This window comes from Equus quagga, chromosome 4 (genome assembly GCF_021613505.1).
Source record: "Equus quagga isolate Etosha38 chromosome 4, UCLA_HA_Equagga_1.0, whole genome shotgun sequence".
NCBI lineage: Eukaryota > Metazoa > Chordata > Mammalia > Perissodactyla > Equidae > Equus > Equus quagga.
This window is the reverse complement of record NC_060270.1, coordinates 116,289,823-116,311,499: the sequence shown is the minus strand read 5'-3', so window position 1 is coordinate 116,311,499 and position 21,677 is coordinate 116,289,823. Positions and strand designations below refer to the sequence as shown.

The 21,677-nt window shown below is 41.2% G+C and overlaps 1 protein-coding gene across 1 annotated transcript in view; it reads left to right on the top strand.

The window, feature by feature from the left end:
• The window catches only part of PDE11A (phosphodiesterase 11A), a 385,868-nt gene extending 366,228 nt beyond the window's left edge, over nt 1-19,640 (top strand). Inside the window, exon 20 of the mRNA XM_046659861.1 lies at nt 19,485-19,640. Coding sequence (XP_046515817.1) covers nt 19,485-19,640 — 156 coding nt within the window. The remainder of the gene's footprint in view (nt 1-19,484) is intronic.
• Nucleotides 19,641-21,677: the final 2,037 nt, after the last annotated feature.

Genomic DNA, 21,677 nt, shown 5'->3' with positions numbered 1-21,677 from the left:
AAGAAGTCTTTCGGTGCCTTGCGCTGAAATATATGCGAACAGATAAGGGCCACAGGATGTTTGAGGAAAGCCTCCAATATGAAGGGATGGAAGCAAATCAAAAAATGAAGGAAAAAGGAATTCGGAGTGTACAGTAAATGCAAAAACCAAGACAACTTCCAAAAACCTCTAATATCATCAAAAGACAAGAAACATGTCATAAAACAAGCCCAAATGCCTGGGATTTTTTTCTCCTTTATTATTTTCTAGTTGCCATGTCATGATTTTCCTCCCTCCTCTGAGTTCCCTCTGATGCGGGGTCGGTGAGCCGAGTCGTCGAAAGAAAGATTTCTTGGACTCTCAAGATCTGGCAGTAGTGCTCTTTTTATTTAGAGAATAGTGTGGAATAGCATGGGGACAGGACCCATGGGCAGTGAAGAGCTGTAGGCATGGGGACAGGACCCATGGTCAGTCAGAGCTCCTGCTGCTGCCCTGAGTTGAGGGTTAGGGCTAATTTTTATAAGGCATGGGTACGTGACTTATTTTTACTAGAAAAAGAAAAGATGATGCCAAAAGTCATTAAATGATTTCAGTGCAGATGGGGTCTGGTTATTGTGCGGTCATATAACTTTAGATACGAATCTGGTCATATAGATCGGCATGTAGGTGAGGATGCCCTGGGCTTCTCTCCCTGGGGCAGCCCTAATTCATACCATAAAAAAATCCACCGGGTCACATAGTTTGGCATGTAGGCCAGGTCACCTTGGGCTTCTCTGGCTGGGGCAGCCTTAATCCACATCACCTCCACTAGGAGGGTTCTCCTGGCTCTGTCCGTGCTGCCAGCTGCCTCCACTCAGAGTCTTGTCATGCTCTGCAGCCCCCCTCCAGTTTCAGCCCCTCAGTTCCATCCTCCACATCAACACCAGAGTTTCCTTCCTAAAGCAAATGTCCCTGTGGGTCTTCAGACGCTCCCTCCCCATTACTAGAGGGAAAAATCTCAGCTGGCATGCTTGACCTTCCCATGCTCACCTCCTCCCCCTCCTTCCTTTGTACTCTCTGCTCTTGACAGAATTGGCCACCAGCCATTTCCCAAATTGCTACCCCACTAATGTCCCATGCCTTGGTGCCTGCGCTCCCACAGCTATCCCTGCCAGGCCCACCTTTCCCTCTTGTCCCCCAGCAGATCCTACTTACTTAGGAATCTGTTCAGATGCTAGGCTCCTTATAAAACCACTCTTTGCCCCCAGGAGGTAGATATTCCAGCCTCTGGGACCCTTTGCATTTTCCCTTATTAGCACATTATGCTTATTTTCATTCATTGTCTCGGTTTCTCAGCCACTCTTAAGTGCCACCAACCTCCACCCTCGTCCAAGCTGGAGCAGCAGTGTGTAAGTTGTTACTCAGCGGCTAGCAGACCCCACGGTACTGCCTCAGCAACGCAGCCGGTGTACAGAGTGACAGAATCAGGAAGGAGTGGGTTATCACACTGTTATTAGGAAGATCTTGCATTCCCTCAGCATCCTGTGCTTTCAGCATGCCCTGAAATAACCCGCCATTCCTGAGTTGCCCTGTGGCAGAAGTTAGCATTTCTGTCTTTATTTCACGGCTCAGAAACTAGGGAGTTTATACGTGCTGCTCAGCATCGCCCTGGTGAGTTAGGGGGAGTTTCAGCATATGAACCAACTCCTCCCACAAGCAAAGGGAGGGATAAACTACAGAACCATAAAATAACAGAAAGGAGGAGTTATTCTCCATGCCCTTGACTTAATATGTCATCTATGATCTTAGTGCTACAGATGGTCTGAACAGCTGAAAAATCTAAATGGGAAAGAAGAAAGAGAGCAACAAAGACATACAGAGAAGAAAGAGACGGAAAGAGAAAGAGGCCAGAGACGAGGCACTAGGGCGGAGTGTTTTTGTAAGTGTCCTCTTTCAAATCTGCCCTCCACACTCATAAAGCCTCAGGCTCATTATCCTCAGCTTTCTTTTTATGGTGATCTCCACTGACTTGTAGGTTTGACTGAAAGTAACTCCACTCTGCTCCCTTTTTAAGGGCTTTGACCTTACAAAGTGACTTTCTTCTTGGAGCAAAAGGAGTTGACGATCGTTAATATCAACCTTTCAAGCATCTGAACCAAGGGAGGTGAAGTATGTAGAAATGCTTTTGCCGTCATACGTTAAAGCCCTCCATCCATGTGAGTCGTTCTTCTTGTTATTATCATCAGTACCCTCGCCAAGCTTCAGTAGCCTCTGTCATCAGTGTGGATGGTAATCGCTGAACTTCCTGCCTCACTAAGACGGAGCGAGTCTACAACATTTCCCGAGCACTGACTCCGTGCCAGGCACCAGACTGACTTTCCAAGCATTATCTGATTTAACTCTTAGCAATATCAGGTTAGATACTATTATTATCCCCCTTTTCAAATGGGAAAACTGAGGCTAAAAAGTTTCTGTACCTTGCCAAAGAGTACACAGTTATTAAGTGACAGAACTTAAGATTCTTTGTGCTTTCAAATCTGGGCTCCTCACCCGTCTGACCTACTGCCACCTGATATAATGTGTGTGGGCATTGGCATTATACTAATGTCATGTCCTTGTTGGGTCACCTTAAACAGAAGCAACTGGCTGTTGTAATACTGAAATGTTTAACTGGAAGCGAACTTGCAGATCATCTTTAGGGGAAGAAAGCGAGACCCTGAGAGGTCACGTGTGACCCGACTTAAGAGTGGCAAAGCTAGATTCAGAACCCAAGACTTTTGACCTTCAGTTTGGGGTTTGTCCCAATAAACCCTGCCATTTACGTTTAAATTTGAGGCATGTTATCTCCAAGTTCTCAAAGCTCTCCCGAGGGGACAAAATTTAAAAAGGAAATCTATATGAGTAGCGATGCAGATTTCAAACAAGCAGAAAGCAGGTGGAACCAGGGAGTTCATTTTGAAGGACAGCATGGTGAACCAAGACGCCTCTGAGAGCGGGGAAATGGAATGAAAAGTCAGCAAACAAGGTAGAAACGACAGCCCTGAGAGGGCCTGAGAAACCCAACAGAAAACCTGAAGGAAGATAAATGGATAATTTAACAGCCATTCAGTTTTTAAGAAAGACAAAGAACAAGCTACATTGCATCAGAAAAGGCCCAGAAATGATGATGGATGGGGCCCTTCAAAGGAGCGGTGAGCACAGCAGAATCACAGTTGCCCACACAATTCCCAGCTGAGGGCAAATTTGAGGAACTAAATAAGGATGTGAGACTGATATGGATTGAAGAGTTTTTCAAAATCTATTTAATGGCTAGGCAGGGGACATTGATCGCTTTTCAGAGGAAATGTTTAGGATCAATGAGGTAGTCGGCCCTTATTTGTGATATGGATGGGTGAGTGGAGAGAGGGCAGTGTTTATCCGTAACATTATCACAACATACATTAAGGTATTGAAACAATTTTTGAATTACGGTGGCGAAGCACTAAATTGTTTTCATCTTTAAATAAGCATTTCTCTTTTTTACCCTTGTACTTGGAAGCCTTCTGTAACTATTAACAAGCAGATGATTTGTTATATAATAATTCTAACACATAATCAAAGATTGCTAGTTCCTTTATCAGTTCATGTTAAACTTTTAAATAAAATATTTTATTATTAAATAGTTTCTGCATACCCAGTAAACAAAATTCAGAAGGCACGAAAGTGCTAGAGAAAAGTGATCTTCTCTCACACTCCTGTCCCCCAGTCGCCCGGTTCCTCTCCCTCCACTTCCTCAGTTACCCACCGCTATCGGACTTCTTGCGTGTGTGTGTGTGTGTGTGTGGAAAGACAGTCTATAGAAAAGCAGAAATACAATGTGTCTTTACACTGTTTTTATACATAATATTTATACATTGTGTTTTATACATACAGTATATATATGTTCTTATATACACACTATGCTCATATATATGCATCTGTGTGTATACCTACATATGAGCATAGTGTATATCCTGCCTCATATCTTATTTTCTTTACACTCAATATATTTTTGAGATTATTCCTTTTCAGAGTCCATACAGCAGCTGTCTCATGCTTTTTGATGGCTGCAGACTATTTAGATTTTAAAGATGTAGAATAAATTATTTAGCCAATATTTAATTATTTATGGGCACTGATGTTGTTTCTAATAGTTTGCTACTGTAAACAATATGTAATAAATATGCTTGTAAATGTGTTATTTTCACACTTTATTTGTAGGATAAATACCCAGAAATGGAATTACTGTGCATTTGGCATATGGGCATTTGAAATTTTGATATATATTACCAGTTTTCCCACTATGGAGTTTGAGCCAATTTATATTCCCACTAGCAAAGTTTGAGACATCTATTCCTCCCATCTTTAGCAATATAATGTGTTATCAAACTTCTTGAATTTTGCCAATACAATAGGTACAAAATCTATCTCATTGTAGTTTTAATTTTTATTTTCCATATCCTAAATGAGTCTGATCATACTTTTAGTATAAATTTATTTACTTAAAAGCCATTTGTATTTTTTTTCTGTGAACTCTTCATATTTTTGCCCAGTTTTCTATTGGGCTGGTAGTCTTATTGATTTGTAGGAGTTCACTATATATTAAAGAAATAAACCTTTATCTGTAGCAAAAGTGGCAAATATTTTCCCCAGGTTGTCATTTATTTTTTCACTTTGTTTATGCTATACACAAATAAATTGATTTTATGTAGTCAAATTCATGAATCTTTTCTTTTATGGAGTCTTGATTTTATGTCTTACGTAGAATGACTTTCCCCTTCCAAAATTATAAAATTAAAAATTTTATATGATTTCATTTTTTGTATTTATACCTTTGCTGCATCTGGTTTTGCTTTATTTTGTTGTCTGTAAATTGTGAGGTCAGAATCCAACTTTAGTTCTTCAGATTGCTACCCAGTTTTCCCATCAGTTTTTGACTAATCTTTTTCCTTGTGATTTAAAAGGTCACCTTTATTATATACCAAATTCCCTTAAACTCCATTCTATTTTCACTCTTTCTATTCTGTTCTATTGATCTGTCTGCCTTGTCGTGCTATTTTAATATCACTTTAATATATTTTAATGATAAGCGTAACCTCACCTTCCCTGATACTATTTCAGTATTTTCTAGGTATTCTTGTTTGTTTTTCCATATAAGCTTCAGAATGTAGTTCAAAAACAAATCTAGTTTGTCTTTTTATTGAGATGCTTATTTAGTTTTCAACTGTCAATGTTTGAAAGTTAACTTAATACAAAACTTTCCAATATTGAAAAGATAGAAAATGTTGCCCATTAAGAAGGTTTTCTTTTTTTTCATAAAATTATAATGTTCCCTTCCTTAAACTGCACTTCAAAAATGTAATAAAAAATACTCAGGGTATTGGTCCTGCTGTCCCCACACATACAAACTTTTCCCATATCTTAGTCTTTGGGGAGTTAGCGTTGAACTTAAAGAGCCACAATAATGCGCCCTCAACCAGGTCTTAGAGCGGATGGGTTGGCCCCTTTCTGTGGACAAAGAGAAGGCCAGCTAATGATACAACTTACTCCTCTTACACTCCTCTTACACCCAGTGGTACATGTAAAATAGTCCTTTCTTGTCTTCCTATTCTTTCTCTCCAAAATCTCACCGTATTTACTATGTTGTAAAATTAAGAAAAAGAAAGTTCTCTTACCATATGCAGAGAGGCCATCAAAATAATAGAGAATTTTTGTCCCCAAGGATCTTTACCTAAAGACAAAGCATTTCTCCTGCCTGCTTTGGGTCTGGTCCTCTGTAGGTCTGAGACATGGGGATGCCCACACTCTGATTGCTCCTCCCTGTCTCGAATCTTAGCACTGTTTGGTGCTGGGCATGAGGACCACTTTTAAACTCTCACAAGAAATGCTCAGTAATCATCAGATTAGCATGGTACTCACTAGGCAGTTCATTAATACAAGTAATTAGTCTTTTGACTCTTTTGGGACTCTGAAATATAAGCTAAAAAATAGAAAAGCAAATGCTAATAGAGAATGCCAGAATCCATTCTTGGAAGTCCTAGTACCTTTACTCAGAACACCCTTCACAGGGCATGGAATTGCAATTCCATATTTGTACAACCCTCTCCCACACAGGCAGCCTATTATGTTTGGAGAACCCTAGGACTCAAGGCACATGAGAAGTATACAAAATATGTGTAGTAAACGAATGCTTGCAGCTCAACAAGCTAAATTTAAAAAATGGTCCTTTTTATACATTGAACTTTGCAAAAGTAACAAGTTTTATATATTTCTGTAAAATTTCAGGTGGCACAGTTTTACCAGAAAACATTCTGGTGTTTGGAGCAGTGGATTATTACCATGTGGCTGTGTTTTAGTTACATGTTCCAACCACCTCTTATATGAAGCCCCATTCATCAAAGGCTGTGGCTTCTGGGTCAGCAGCCATTCCTTCCAAGTCAGATGTTGCCTACACAGTGAACATGATTGATTAGCTACCAATCTGCTCTGAAAACCCAACCAAGAGGATAACCTAGGACAGTATCCTGGAGGGACTCATTATAACAGGAGAGGCAGTTCTCTTTGCTCCCATTTACGCGAACTGTCTTTAGGCCTGCCTGTTATTTACTGCTTAAAACCCTTGTCTTATTTTCCCAGGGCAGGAGAGAGTAGATGAATCATAGATAAAAGATTCTCTGTCTACACCTAGTGTTTGGGAGGTGGTGTTTCTTCATTACTCGCTGAGGTGGCCTCCCTCCTTTGAAATTGTCCTGAAACAGTGTCACAACCACTAGAAAAAAAGTTGCTCCACTGTCCTGACATTGCAGTGAGGTGTATGACATCTGGTGTTACCAATGTCCCGGCTGAGATCTCTCATGTGAAGACACCATGGGGTTTGTACTCAGACAGGCCTGGACTGACATTCCAGCTCTGCGGTACACTTAACCCTGTGAACTTTGGCTCTTTTAACTTAATTTCCCCAATCTCAGGTTCCTCCTCTGTCAAAACAGGGCCAACAATACCTATCTCACAGCGTCATTGTGAAGTTTAATCAGCTCACTTGTGGAGAGGTCCTAGAATGGGGCCTGGAACATAGGGCACATCAGGAGTTAGTAGTTGGTTCATTTTGGCAAGATGTGTTTTACGCTCTATCACAGGGAGCAAACAAGTGGCCTACAGAACAGATTCAGCCCGCAGACATGTTTTATTCAGTTGAATCCTGGGGGTTTTTTTCTTGGTGAGGGAGATTAGCCCTGAGCCAACATCCATTGCCAATCTTCCTCTTTTTGCTTGAGGAAGATTGTCCCTGAACACCTGCGCCAATCCTCCCCTACTCTGTACGTGGGACACCACCACAGCATGGCTTGATGAGCAGTGTGTAGGTCCACTCCCGGGATCCGAACCCACAAACCCTGGGCCCCTGAAGCAGAGCATTTGTTTTTTTTTTTGTTTTGTTTGTTTTTTTTTGTTTTGTTTTGTTTTTTTTTGGAGGAAGATTAGCCCTCAGCTAACTACTGCCAGTCCTCCTCTTTTTGCTGAGGAAGCCTGGCTCTGAGCTAACATCCGTGCCCATCTTCCTCTAGTTTATACGTGGGATGCCTACCACAGCATGGCTGCCAAGCAGTGCCATGTCCGCACCCGGGATCTGAACCAGCGAACCCCGGGCCGCTGAGAAGCGGAACGTGCGAACTTAACCGCTGCGCCACCGGGCCGGCCCCTGAAGCAGAGCATTTGAACCCAACTACTACACCACCAGACCAGCCGCAGCTGAATGCTGTTTTTAAAATTATAAAATGTCCAATTTGCCATAGGCCCCACCACTCCCAACCATATCATGCAGCCTATTTCTTTCATTATCTTTACTGGCGCTGTAGACATTTGTGTTTAAGTCTTTCACCCTGTGTTATGGAAATAACAATGCTATTAATCCAAGGAGACTAAAATTCCTGCCTCATTAATTCAGAATGTTAATGTCATTTGCAAATATCATGTTCCACAAAGGAATCCCTTGAGCATATAAATAAAATAAGCAAAACAAGTAACCTAAGAGGTCAGCAAGGAAACGAAAAGGGAAAGAAAAGAGGGAGAGAAAATTGCTGTTAAGCTTTGTTGCATTTTCACGTTTACAGGCACTACTAATCTGCTGCAAACCTTGGAAAGAAAATGGTCTCTGGCTAAGTTATTACTAGTACTGTAATTAGCTTTCAGGATATTAGACATTGATGCTACGAAACATCAATGTTACAACTCGACTAGACTATGCCCTTAGGAGTCTGATTACAGAGCTGAAGCGTTCTTGCGTTGGATTCTAACAAGCTTGCTTCCCTCACGCTAAACATTCCCTCTGTGGCTTCATCATCTTCACTGCTATTTGGGTAACTGTCTCACCTTATTTAGATTTTAAGATCTCAAATGTCACTAACAAAACAGAAAGTTCTGACAATATCTTTTTGGCATTTGCAAAAATCTGACACAGCCAATCTGTTAGTGCCGAATAGTAACAGATCCACAGACTAAATATCACAGATAGAAAAACAGTTTTCCCAACTGGGAAAATAATCTCACCTGATGTGATAAACATGGCGTGATATTGAATCCCACCAAGGAGAAAATAACAGCTAGCTGCTGTTTTCCTTCCTGTCCAACTTCACCTGGTCCACAGAGAAAAATCCATAAATGGATGCCAACCCCCATGCCAATTTCTCTGAGTACTCCTTCTGTGGAAGTGAAAATTCTGCTGACTTTGCCACCAGAAGGAGGTGACATCCTCTGTTAGTATTTTCTGAGTCCCCATAACACGGAAGGCTAAGAATTAACAATCTTTTAAGACCTTTTAAAGCGTCTGTTTGGCAGACTCTGGGGATCAAGGTGAAGGGAGATAACTGCTGCTGGTCCTGACTCTCATTAACTTGGGTAAAGAGGGCTGCCCAGCGGTGTTAGCAGCAACTTTTTATACTGGGGGTGTTGAGATCCCTTATGTGAGCCGCTAGTTCAAGGCCAGTGAGAGTTCCAATCTCAAGTAATTCCTGGGGCTGACAGAGAACAGTAAGTGACAATAGCAAAAGACCCATTATTTGAGCTCAGAAACTCACTCAAGTTAGTTTGAGCAGGAATGGGAATTCGTTGCCTCAAGTAGCTGGCGAACCTAGAGGTACAGTTGGCTGGGCGGCATACAGCTGGATCCAGGGAATTCAAAGGATACTGTAATGTGTATGTTCCCTTTTCTCTGCCTCCTAGTTATGTTTTAGCTCCACCCAACCAGGCTTTCCTCACACATCCCTGGCAGCTGTAAGGTCACATGTTCATTGCAGGTATTATCACACCAAAAGAAAAGAGAAAAAGAAAACTTATTTCCAGTAGTTCCAGGTAAAACCCAGAGAGAGCTCTGATTGCCTTAGCTTTGGCCACATGCCCATCCCTACACCAACCACTGGGGCACTCCTGTGGGTCAGGCCTGAATTCTATGCCTGCTCTTCCCAGAGGAAGGGTAAAGGGGCAGTTATAGCCTCTACTGTGTACTACAGTTCTCTTATAACCCACTGCCAAAAAATGTTAACTCATACCCCCTCCAACACTGGGGATCAATTTGTTCAAGTGTTAAGATGCCTAGACTCCTCTGACACCTGCACATGTAGACAGAAAATAGAGACCTACAACATGACATCAATTCTCTTAATTAGGAGTTGCATACAGCCACTAGCAACAGAGACTTGAAATCACAATAGCATAAACAAAATAGAAATTTATTTTTCCCTGATAAAAATAATCCAGAGAAGTCAACTTTAGGCTGCTATGATATGGCAGCTCCATGGGCATCAGAGCCCTAGTTCCTGTTTGTCTTTCCTTAGCAGATGGCTGCCATACTCAAGGTTGCCTTTTAGTCACAACTTGGTCACTGTAGCTCCAGCCATCATGTTCACATTCCAGCAGCAAGAAAGCAATGGGGGCAAAGGCAAAAGGATGCATCTCTCAGTTGAATAAACCCCTGTTAAAGAGTTTTCTCAGAAGCTCTTTCTTATGAATTCTGCTTATACCTCCCTAGCCATTGCTAAGCTCAAGGGAAGCTAAAATGTATACTGGGCAGAAAACTAGCAATCTCTGCTAGAGATACCACAGTCCTAGTGGAATAAATGACTTTGTCCCCAAATGGGGCAGAAGTCATGGGGCTAGAGCCCTTTAAATTCCATTGCGTTCTAGCCTGGGAAGAACCCAATAGAACGCATTTCAGATCCTCAGCTGGTATGAGTCCACTGAGTCAGTTATTCAACACCCTTGCTTCTGACTGGGCCCTTTCTTATTACACCACCCTTATTCTTGATCCCAAACCTTCAGCTTTGTATTTGGACAACCTTGAACCCTGATCATATTTTCCACGGTGACTCTGCCCCTTACCTGCCCCTCTGGCCAATCTTTAGGTCTTCAGACCTAAGTCATTTCAACATATCTGAGACTACAGCAGCACTTGTGTCTGTTAAGGAAAACATTTATTGGATAACCAGATATTCCTTAAGATGGACAAACAGTGCCTGTCTAGAAATTCACTTTCCCTTCATAACTAAGCGGCAGAGCTCACATATGCAAAGTCATATGTCAACATTACCAGCATAGTTATTGGTTGCCAACTTGAGCTCTGGAGTCAGAGAGACTCGGGTTCAAACCCTGGCTCTGTAGCCTCAGGCAAATTATGTAGCCTTTGGGAGACTGATTTTCTCATCTCTAAAATGGGACCGATAATGGACATACCCCCCTCATCTAGTTGTTTTGAGGATTTGATGAGAATAAAGTATATGAAGCACAGGGACCAGCCCGGTGGCATCACAGTTAAGTTCGAGTGCTCCACTTCTGCAGCCCAGGGTTTGCAGGTTCAGATCCTGGATGTGGACTTACACACTGTTCATCAAGCCATGCTGTGGCAGCACCCCACATATAAAATAGAGGAAGATTGGCACGGATGTTAGCTCAGGGCCAATCTTCCTCACACACACACACACACACACACACAAAATATATATATATATATGAAGCACCCACATAGCACAGTTCCTGGCACAGTTATATATGCAACATATGTAAACAATTATTATTCCTCTTCTGACTTTAGCAAATTACACACTAAAGATTTACTTTAAAGCTAGTATCTTTAATGTGAATGTTTAAAAACATTCATCCAAAGAAGTCTTGGCTTGCTTCTGTGTTCACCATTATTGTTTGATTGTTTGTTTTTCGAAGCAAGTTTTAAAAACTGCTGGAAGCCCCCTATGGTAGTTAATACATTATCTCAAGCAATTTAATGCAAATTAATTTTTACGCAACCTTGAGTTTCAAAGGCCATTGAACTGGGGAGGGAAGGAGTGGGGTTTAGAAGGAGTCTGAGCTGCCTCCATCTGGACCCCACAGCCAGCTCCATCTGCTCTCACATGTAGTAACTAACACTTCGGCTACTCCCCTGCCAACCACACCATGTGGAGTTTAGCCTATTTTTTTTAACTCAGGAAAATGTTAAAAAGCATAGGAAGATGTGTATTTCTGATTTTGTAGAAAACTTGATGGGATTATTTTGGCAACTCAAAATTCTGTTTTTGTACCAAGTTTCCCACCAAGCTTTATGGTTTTTTCCTATTTTGTTTTGTTTCTGGATTTTATCCTCTTTTAATACCATGATTTTCCTTTTCCAATAGGGTCTTACAGCACATTCATATCAAATGGGAGCCATCGAAATGTTCAGGGTAGAGAGTGGCGAGCTCAGATTTGTGATTTTCTTGACCACTTACAATGCAGAGAGAAGACTGGACGGGAAGGAAAGCAGGGAGCCCACCAGTTAGGATGCTGCAGCAGGTTTAAAGCAGTGGAGAAGATGATGGTAGCCTGAACAAGCGTTGTAGAAATGGCAATAGACTGACACACAAAGACACTTTGGAAGTAGGATTGACCAGACTTGGTGATGGCGATGTGTAGGGCAGAGGGAGAGACCATCGCTTACCCGTAGATTTCTAGATTGGGCAGTTGGGTGGAGATGAGAATGCTCAGTCCCCTGAGAGAGTAAACCTGAGAGCAGAGGCAGGTTTGGAGGAAGGTGATGAGTTCAGTTCTGGTCAGTCAGTCAGTCAGTCTCTGGTCGTTACAGCAGTGGAAGAGCAAGCCAAACGTGATACTTAGCTAACTGCATCATTGCAGCATGGTAAAATTCGGGAATATGTCAGATTAAATCATGAATAATCTTAGCCTTTGGAAACCAAGAAGGATTAGCAGTTCAACAATTTACTTATTTAAAAGTTTAGATTTGCTCCCACAATTGGCCCCTTCTCTCTGAAGTCACATACCGTAAATAGAAGGCTCGTCTGTTTCTCAGAATTTCCAGTGCATGCTCTCTTGACCCTCTTGTTGAAGGTCTGAGCAGAGATGACACCAGCTCCTCATATCATCAATGATGTTTCCTTTCAAAATACCAACCCCCAAATGGGCTTTTTAATATTTTCACTCAGAAAGTAAATAATCATGGTAGTAAAGTGATCATATCTTCATAACAGGGATATTGCCTCAAACAGATATTTGAGTTGGGCTCCAAGTCTGTTTTTATATTTTATCCAAAAATTAATATTTAAAGAAATAGTTTAAATTCTTTCTTCTCTACCACGCATTGTATCTTTTAGTCTCTGATTATTTCTCTTGGGTAAGGTGGGAATGAGGGAAGGCAGAACATACTGTCTTATTGCCAGCACTCTGGAAATATATAATTCGACAATAGGAAGCAAAAACCATTTTCTTGCTTGACCTTTTAAAAAAATAAATAGATAGCCAGCTCAGATAATTTCCTCAAAGTTTTTAAAAAGTATTAATGACATAGTTGGACATTTTTAGGTTCAAAGATAAATCTGGTTTTAATTTGGGGAGGTTCTTCTGTGCCCTCTTCCAACAACAGAGGATGGGAGCCCTGACTTTCCCTATGAGCATGGCTTTCTCTTTGCTTATTTCCTTGTCCCACATCTGCCCCATCTATCCAGCAGATGAGTACCAAGAAGTGATTATGGTCAACTAATAAGGACACACTGGGCCAGATGATAGCAGATGTGATCATGATGATGGCAGAGGGAAAGCAAGGCCAGAATCTGACTCTTAGCAGCTTGGTGAACTGAGAAAAACAAGGTCTCAGAATAATGGTAACAGGAGAAAATACTATATTCATTTCCCAAGGCAGGGTCATTCTGGGTTTGTTTTTACAGCAGGATTTTGTAGCAGGTCAGAACGCCCCACTCTCGGCCACTGGCAGCAGTCCCAGCCTGACCTCTTCTTCCTGCCACTGCTCTGTGGGCAGAGTGGAGAGGGCGCTGTTGTTCCCTGGGGTCACTGTGCTGGAGCTAGAGATGGAAAGATAAAAGACCTTGTTTCCACTCTCCCTGGGAACTCATGGGATAATACCCAAGGCAGAGTTGTTTAAAACCAATGATAAGGATTTTAAACAACTGCTGGCAATGTTAGAGTAACAGGGGGTGTGGGGGAAGGGGGACACAGAGAAATACATGAAACAACAGTTTTCAGACAGTGGACAACAGGCAGCACAATACAGTGATTCCTAGGAGAGGGGGACAAATTAAATGAGCCCTGCAATTGTCCTAGCTTACTATCTAGAGAGAGTTTCCAGGTCGCAGCACAGGGAGGGGGAACCCAGGCAGACCCTTGTCGTCTCACTGAGTTGAGGAGGCAGAGCCAGGAGTCTGGGGAGACCAAGGAGGTTAGAGCTCCCAGGGAAGAGGACCGGAGTGGAGAGAGTCGCATGAAAGAAAGCTCTAGAGATCTGCAGAGGCCTCTTGAGTCTTCAGTGCTGTTTACCACAAGAATGTGAGGAAACAACTGAAGCTGAAGAAAGAACCAGCAAAAAGGAGTAAGTAGAACAATGCTCAGAGCCCACACAGGCTGGAGAAGAGCCACGCTCCCACCAGCCAGAATGTTAGAGGGAAACCTTGGAATGTATGAAGTACTGAGCACAGTTCTCAGAAGACTATTGTCTCAGTAGTGGGGCCAAATTAGCTCCACACTAAAGGCTGCTCTGGACACCGTGCGAAGCCTAAAAGCCAGCCTGAAAAGGACCACATTATTTCCAAGTAACCTAATGCGTTCCAGAACAAAGCTGAAAAATGTTTAAAGAAATGCAAAACAAAAGAGAAAAATCCAGTACCCAACAGCATAAAATTCACAATGTCTGATATCCAACCAAGAATGACCAGGCAGACAAAGGAGCAAGAAAATTTGACCCATAATAATGAGAAAAATCAATCAATACAGACTCAGAAATGATACAGATCATAGAATTGGTAGAGAAGGATATTAAGACATTTTGTTGTATTTTGTGTTCAGGAGGGTAGAGGAAAGAGTGAGCCTGATAAACAGAGTCATGGAAGATATAAAAAAGACCTGAATCAAACTTCTAGAACTAAAAATTACAGTTTTTGAGAGGAAAGCTGTAGTAAATGGGATTCACAGCAGATTAAGCTCTGCAGAAGAAAAACTCAGTGACATAGCAATAGAAAATTAGAATTTGGTCCCTTTCCTCTCTATATACTCCAGATGCTAATTTCTACATAGTACTCTTGGTCTCATTCAAGCATCATAATAATGTTGTACCACAAGGTTTTTATTTCACTCCTTCTCTGAAGGGAACACCCAAAATGGTGATGGAATCAATTTAATTATACATATATACATTATACATGTATATAATGTATTATACATATACATTATATACATATACATATGCAGTTTATGTGAGGTATATTTATATATGCTTACATATGCATTAAATGTTTCCTGAAGGATACCCAAGAAACTGATCATATCAGTTGCCTTTAGAGAGAGAAACTAAGTGTCTGGGGGAGGAGATGAAGGGAGATTTTAGACTGTACTTTCGTACCCTTTGTGAATGTATTACTTATTCAAAACATAAATAAAGGATGGTATAAACTGTACATGCTGGTCACAAGCGGACTCAACAATGGAGTGTGAATGGAATCAGGAAGGAAGTGGCGTTCGCTCAGACATCAGGTGTCACTTGCTGATAAGTTTTTAGCAATATTCATATCTTGCTAAATACTGGGAGCAGTTATCTTTCTGATGGCACATTGCATGTAATCACCGTAAATCTTGGAATTTAGGTTTGTGGATAATCCCTTGCTTTCCTAATATTCTAATAGTTCCATATTTGCTTAGCTAACTGCATTTGTGTAACAAATTTATAGTGTGAGAAGGGTATTCTTCAGGATGGGATTTTTGCTACCTTTGCCTAGAAAGAGCACTGGCCAAAGGAAAACAATATTCTAGTATGGCAGTTCTGTGTTTAAGGAGAATATGAAACAAAGAGAAGAAGTAATTCTGAGAAATATGTCCCCTCCAAAAAAACTATTTTATTCAACACAAAGGAAGCAAGAGGGAGAACAAAAGCTAGATCGCTTGTTTGGGGCTAAGCCAAATAAACTTAAATGGTTTAAGGAATAAATTGGTGGAGTAATTCGAATCATGGGCAGGTGCTATGAATGTAATTTGGTAAATGCTCGGGAACCTGCCAAGGAAGAGAAAAATGTGTAGCTTTTGAGATCATTTCCCAGCAGCTTCATAAAAGAAAACTGATTACAGGAATTTAATAAGTAAAACAGAGCCAGAAATATAGTACTCAAATGAGTTTTTAATTACATTTCAGGCAAAAAAAATAATTCCAATTTGTACTCCTGGGATTAAAAAAAGTAAGTTTGAGAGAAATGCTTTTGTAGCAGGAAAATAACATAAACACTAATTTCCATAGGAATTATAGTAGTCAGTTTAATTAAAAGCCTTGATCAGAGTGAAGAGGAGCCAGTGCCAAACCATACTAAATAACACCGTAGCATGCGTTACTGCCTCACACTGTTGTCTAAATAAAAACACTGCACTGAGCAGAAAACAGGCACCTCCATTTTTCTCATGCAAATAAAGGGGATTTTGATCACTGCCCAAGTTATTACGTGGCTACGTTTTATTTTCAAATAGAATAACTAATACATCTGATTTAAAATTAGATGTTGCTGTTTGGTATGATAAGTAATGCTTTTAAGAGAGAGAATGTGCTCCGTGTAAGAGACATGGAGCTGAAGGACACCACCTCAGCCAGGGCGGAGTGTTCCCGCTTAACTTACATCTAGTAACATTTTACTTGTATCTCTGTAACTCCCTGGAGTGGAAGATTGTTTGAGGGGATCGATTAGGTCTTACTAACAAGCGGTTTGCAGTTGAGCTTACGGAAGTTCCTCTTCAACATGAAGAGCTGTTGTTCCTGTTGAGGGACTTTGCTGTTGACTACTCCCTGACCACAGGTCATGCTCGGAGAACGCTTTTCAGGAGGTGTGCTGAAATCACAGTGGTTTCGTCATGTGTTCACCTTTTGTTCCTCTTGTGATGAATGGGACACACCTGCAAGGTGTCAACATGGGACGTGAGGTATAATCTGTGGCCATACAACACAGACCCAAGGCATAAAGTGGGAACATCACCTTTCCACGAGCTAACACCCCCACAGCTCCATGATCCTTATTATATTCATTGCTTTACAGGAAAAAGTTAAAAAACTACATTATAGGGTTTAGTATAACAAGAGAGAAACTTTGATTCACCAGAATTCTAGGGAAGACAGACTGGCTGGCAGGGCAGCTCTGTAAGAAAACAGTGAGATGGGGCTGGGGAGAAAACTAGATGACTCTTCCCATGGCCTTGGAGATGGGGAGGAGTATGTAGGCTGAGTAAGTGGGTAAGTCACTTCACCTATGGCAACCTCTAATGTTCAGTCACGTTAGTAGGCACCCAAAATGTTCAGGATGATAGGGTTCCCTGTGAGAAGTGGAAGTTAAATGGAACTTTGCCTTGGTGATGATGCAGAGTGGAATCAAGAAGCCCAAATGAACTCAAGAAGGAAGTCCAAGAGAAGCACAAGGAAGTTAAGATGTGGAAATCACGCGAGGTGTTTGAAAGGTCCTCAGAGCATGAAATAGGTTTGAGGTCAAGTTTTACTTAAATCTCAAGAGGTAGGGAGGCCCCAAGTGACATACAGATTCCATTAATGAACAGTGTCAGAATTCAAGAGAGTTCTGTACATATCCAGGAGGGATGGGTGAGAGGAAGGAAGGAAAAGACAGTTATAAGTCAGTAAGAAGAAAGGAAGGAAGTTCCTGGCATCAGGCTCACCCCAATTTGGTGACAGTAATCATCAGTCACACTCAGAGTGACCTCAGTCTCTTCCTCACCATCACAGACTCTCTAAAAACTTGTGAATAACAAAATTATAGGCTGGTTTGAATCGAATACTGATAAAGGTTGAAGCCACACAATTTCAAAATGTCTAACTTATTATTCTTTGTTTTTTTCTTCCTGCCTTTTTTAGAGCTATCTTTCTATCCTACATCCTCGACAGCTTTCTCTATATACTCATTCTAGATGGCAGGTTAGTGTCCTATCCTTGATTTTACTTGAGAAAAACAATGGTTTTCTCCAAAGCTTCCAAAACAAATGGTAAGCTTAGCAAAGAGGACTTCTTATATGTATTCTTACTTTCCTCCTGTAGAGGAAGGACTGAAGAGCATATGTGATCCTAACGTGTGAGGGGCATGTTTTATCATCTGTAAAATGCAGAGTATTGTGAAGAATAACTGAGATAAAGTATGGAGAGCAGCTGGCAAAGTATTTAACACATATTAGTTGTTCATAAGTGGAAGCGCCTCATCATCCATGTCGGATTCCAGGTTTCTACACTTCTTGTGACCCTGAAGATGGAAAACAGGTCCAAGAAATGCAAATTCTTAAAATCCATGTGTTCTCATTAGATTTTGTCCATTTGTGAACTGCTATTGTAAAAATACCACCATATAAATATATTTTAGATGTTTGGATAATTTAATCAATTAGAAAACATAATAGAAAAATCTCACTAAAAGCAGCAACCAAAAGCTGGCTGTGGTTATCTCTGAGCTGTTAGATTGTAAATCATCTCTATTTCCTTCTTCTTTTTAATGTATTACTTTTATATTTTCTAAAATTCACACATATTACTTTAAAAAATTTAAAGTAACTACAAAAAGAGAAATATTATTTTTAAACAAACTCATGTTTCAAAAGGATAAAGGCCATGTTTCTAAAAAAGATTAAATTGTCATCAAAATCTTATTTCCTTTTTTATTGAGCCATCCAGAAAATTAAAAGGCTCCCAAATCCTTTTTTGTATATGTTTTATATGAGTGGCTTTTCTCATAGTTATTATTCATACTTATTAGCCTATAGATGCTTAATAGATGTTTTTGCTGATCATATTTTTCTGGTTAAATATGTTTGAAGCCTTTCATAATGAAAAGTAAAAGAGATTTCAAATCAAGAAAATGTAGATATTCATGCATTTAAAAGAAAGAAAAGGGACTCTATGAAATTTAAAATTCACCTTTTACTTAAAAAAAAAAGAAACAGTGAGGCAGAGAATAATGGAATTTTCCTTGTGAGCAGAATAAACTCTGTGCCCCTCTGGCCTATAATACATTTCCTATGGAACCCGAGCTTCCTGAATTTATCCTAGCCCCCAGCTCAGAGGCAAGATTCTCGCCCCCTCTCCTCAGCCGCGACCCCGACCCTCAGTAGCCCTCTGATGTGAGAGCCGCAGAATCACTCATTTGAATTAAGTTCAAATGAGCCATCTTACTTCCGGGGCTCTTGTTCCACCACAGGGACGATCCAGGTTTTGTGAGGCCGGAAGTTTATACCATTTGGGAGTAGGGGGCTCATTTTAAAAAGTAACACAAAATTTAAGTACAAAAAGAAAATATTTGGAAGGATCCTGTGCAAGTGAGGATCCTGAATCCTGAGCTTCATTAGCTTCAAGGTCAGGCAGCCTCTGGCCACAGCCTACATTTCCTCTTCCCTCATCTCTCTTAAACCCCTCCGCCCCTCTCTTCCACTCTCCTTTTTCCTTTCTCTCATGTTTGTTTCCAAACATGGTCCCGTGTCGATCTGTACATTTAACACAGCTCTCAGCTCCCTAGTTTGAAAGATGAGCATCTCTTCCTGTTTCAGGGTTTTACCAGGCTTTTCTTATTCGGGTAAGTCCACTCAGAGTCATCTATGGTGGAGCAAAGGGTAGGTTTATTTTTGTACAAATTTAACTTCATGGTCTATTGAGATCTGTAGGCTTCGATAGCAGGCAAAGATAGACATATTAGTAGACGTATGTGAGCTGGGTATTTTATTTCCTGTCTGGCTTGATGTGCATTGAAAACAGAATCATATTCTACACTGCTGGCACCCCCTAGTCGTACACAGCCACCTTCATTTTCTCATTTTCTGCATAGGCTCTATTAACATAACATAATGGTGTTAAATGCATATTTACTTCTAGTAAGTAGCTTATGTTTACCAAAATAATCATCACTTTCATTTCTTACAGCCAGTTTCCATTCTCCTCACAAGTGAAAGCTGGAAAATCATGTCGACTTCGATTTCTCTCTCCCCCACCTGCTTTTGTTTTATTTTAGGCGTTGGTGAAGGTCAATGTGAAACTGAAGCCGATGCTGGATTCAGTGGCTGTGAACAGAAGGAAGTGGGAGGAGCTGCATCAGAAAAGGCTGCTAGCCTCTGCTGCCTCGCCCTCCTCTGCCAGCCTCACGGTGGCCGGGGAAGACAGAAAGTAACCCTCCGGTCAGCTGCTGCTGCAAGATGACTGCGGCCTGGGGCCATCCTGGGTCCAGCCACATCATCCTTTTGTTCCCTAAAGCTCAGACAGACCTGAAGTCTCGGGGATGTGCTGGGAAGCCTTCCTGGGCTTTCTCCTTGAAGTGTAGTCAGCAGGAAGGACAGAGGAGGAGGTGGTGCAGGGAGCAGGACCCTCGACTTTCCCTGATGAACACACATGGGCTGAGACGAAGGCTCTGGGCAGAGGACCATTGTTGATCCAGGACCTGAGGACTGTCAGACCTGCTCACACTTTGCCAAGGGAACATGGAACAGTGAAAATGTGATTAGTCCTGCTTCATTTTGTAAATGGCTCTTCTATTTGTTACAAGCCAAACAATGCCTGCCTTTGCATCCTCTCCCGAGCGCCCTCATGTGCCAGACTGTCCCCAAAATCCTGATTTGTATTCAGAAGAGGTATTTTATTTTGAATCCTAAAGCTTCTTAATGATGGATCAGAGCCTTTAGAATTGCCTACCTAAAAGATAAACTATATTATCGTTACAATTACCAAGCATTCCCAGTTTTCCCCTAAAAAGGTCCACAGTAGCAATACAGCAAATGCGTTTGTCTCACTGTGTTTATACGAGATTTGTAACACTGCATTGGGATCGTGGTCCCCTTTTTCATTTTTTTAATTCAACCTTCATTGTAGACTAAGCCTTCTCCCAGAAGGAATGGATTAATAGACTTTAATTAAGGTAAGGATGAAAGGAAATCTATAGCTGGATTTACCACAAGTGACACATGAACATTTAGGAAGTATTTCCAGCAGGGAGACATTTCACAGGACACAGCAGAGCCACGGAGAACGATCACTGACTACCTTGAATTCTCCTAGTGATGAGTTTTGGTATAAAATTAAGGATACTACCAGTCCTAACCTGAAGCCAAACGCAGGGGTCCCCAGTTTTGGATTTTTTTCTTAAGTGTAAGAAATAATGCTTGAAAGGTTAAAAAATAAGAGTTTAGGCAGAGAAAAATATTCTATAGGAATCCAGGTTTATAATAGGTAAGAAAAAACAATTAATTAGATGCAATGGCAAAAAAGCTACTTTGCTTCCCATTTTAGAGCAGATTGAGGACACTTAGAGAGACTGAGGACATGGTATGCCTTATCCAAAGAACGCCGGCTGGAAGCCAGGCTTAGAGCTCCAGCTTCAGCACTATTGACTGGATGTCTTTGGACAAGTCACTTAACTTCTCCCAGCCTCTTTCCACATCTGTCAGATGAGATTACACTAGGAAATGATTTTCAAAGATGTTTTAACCTTAGAATTGTTTGTTCAAATAAATCTTATAAGGGATCCCCAAGATATGAAACATCTAAAAGCTGAAGTCCTCTGTTTGAAGCGGGGCTGGGAGATCCAGAGCCCCTGCGAATCCTCATCTCTTTGATTATGCACATGGTGGTCCCTAAAGGGGCTCTGAGAAGTTTGAAAATCCCTGGACTACATGAACCTTGAAGTCCATTCCAGCTCTGAGAAATCTAAAATTTACAAACCACCTTTGTTCTTGTTGTTACTGGTCAGCATCAGTTATTAACTTTACTACTGAAAAATTAAAGAAATAGGGGCCAGGTTCCACAGAGGACACTGTTTTCCTGGCACACAGTAGACATTCAGGAAATGTTTAAAGAATGGGTAAATTAAGGTGCCCAAACAGAAGTGAAGGAAGAGCAGGTACTCCTGAGAGAGAAGTAAGAGTCTATGTGGCAAGAAATAAAGTGAAAGAAATTATAAACCAGGCAAAGGGCGGGGGGGGAAGGAAGAGGAAGAGGAGAAGAAGGAGGGGGGAAGGGGGAGCAGGTAAAGCAAAAGATGCCCACCAATAAAGAGAGCTGGGCACAGAGGAGGTGGTGAGAGAACTGCCGAACGAAAGGGGAAAGTCAACCCAGACAAAGAAAAATAGCGCTTCCCATGAAAAAAATGAAGGTCCAGAATCCTGCCATCAATTACTTAGAAAAGAGAGATACTTGAGTAGGGCAGGCTTTGTCA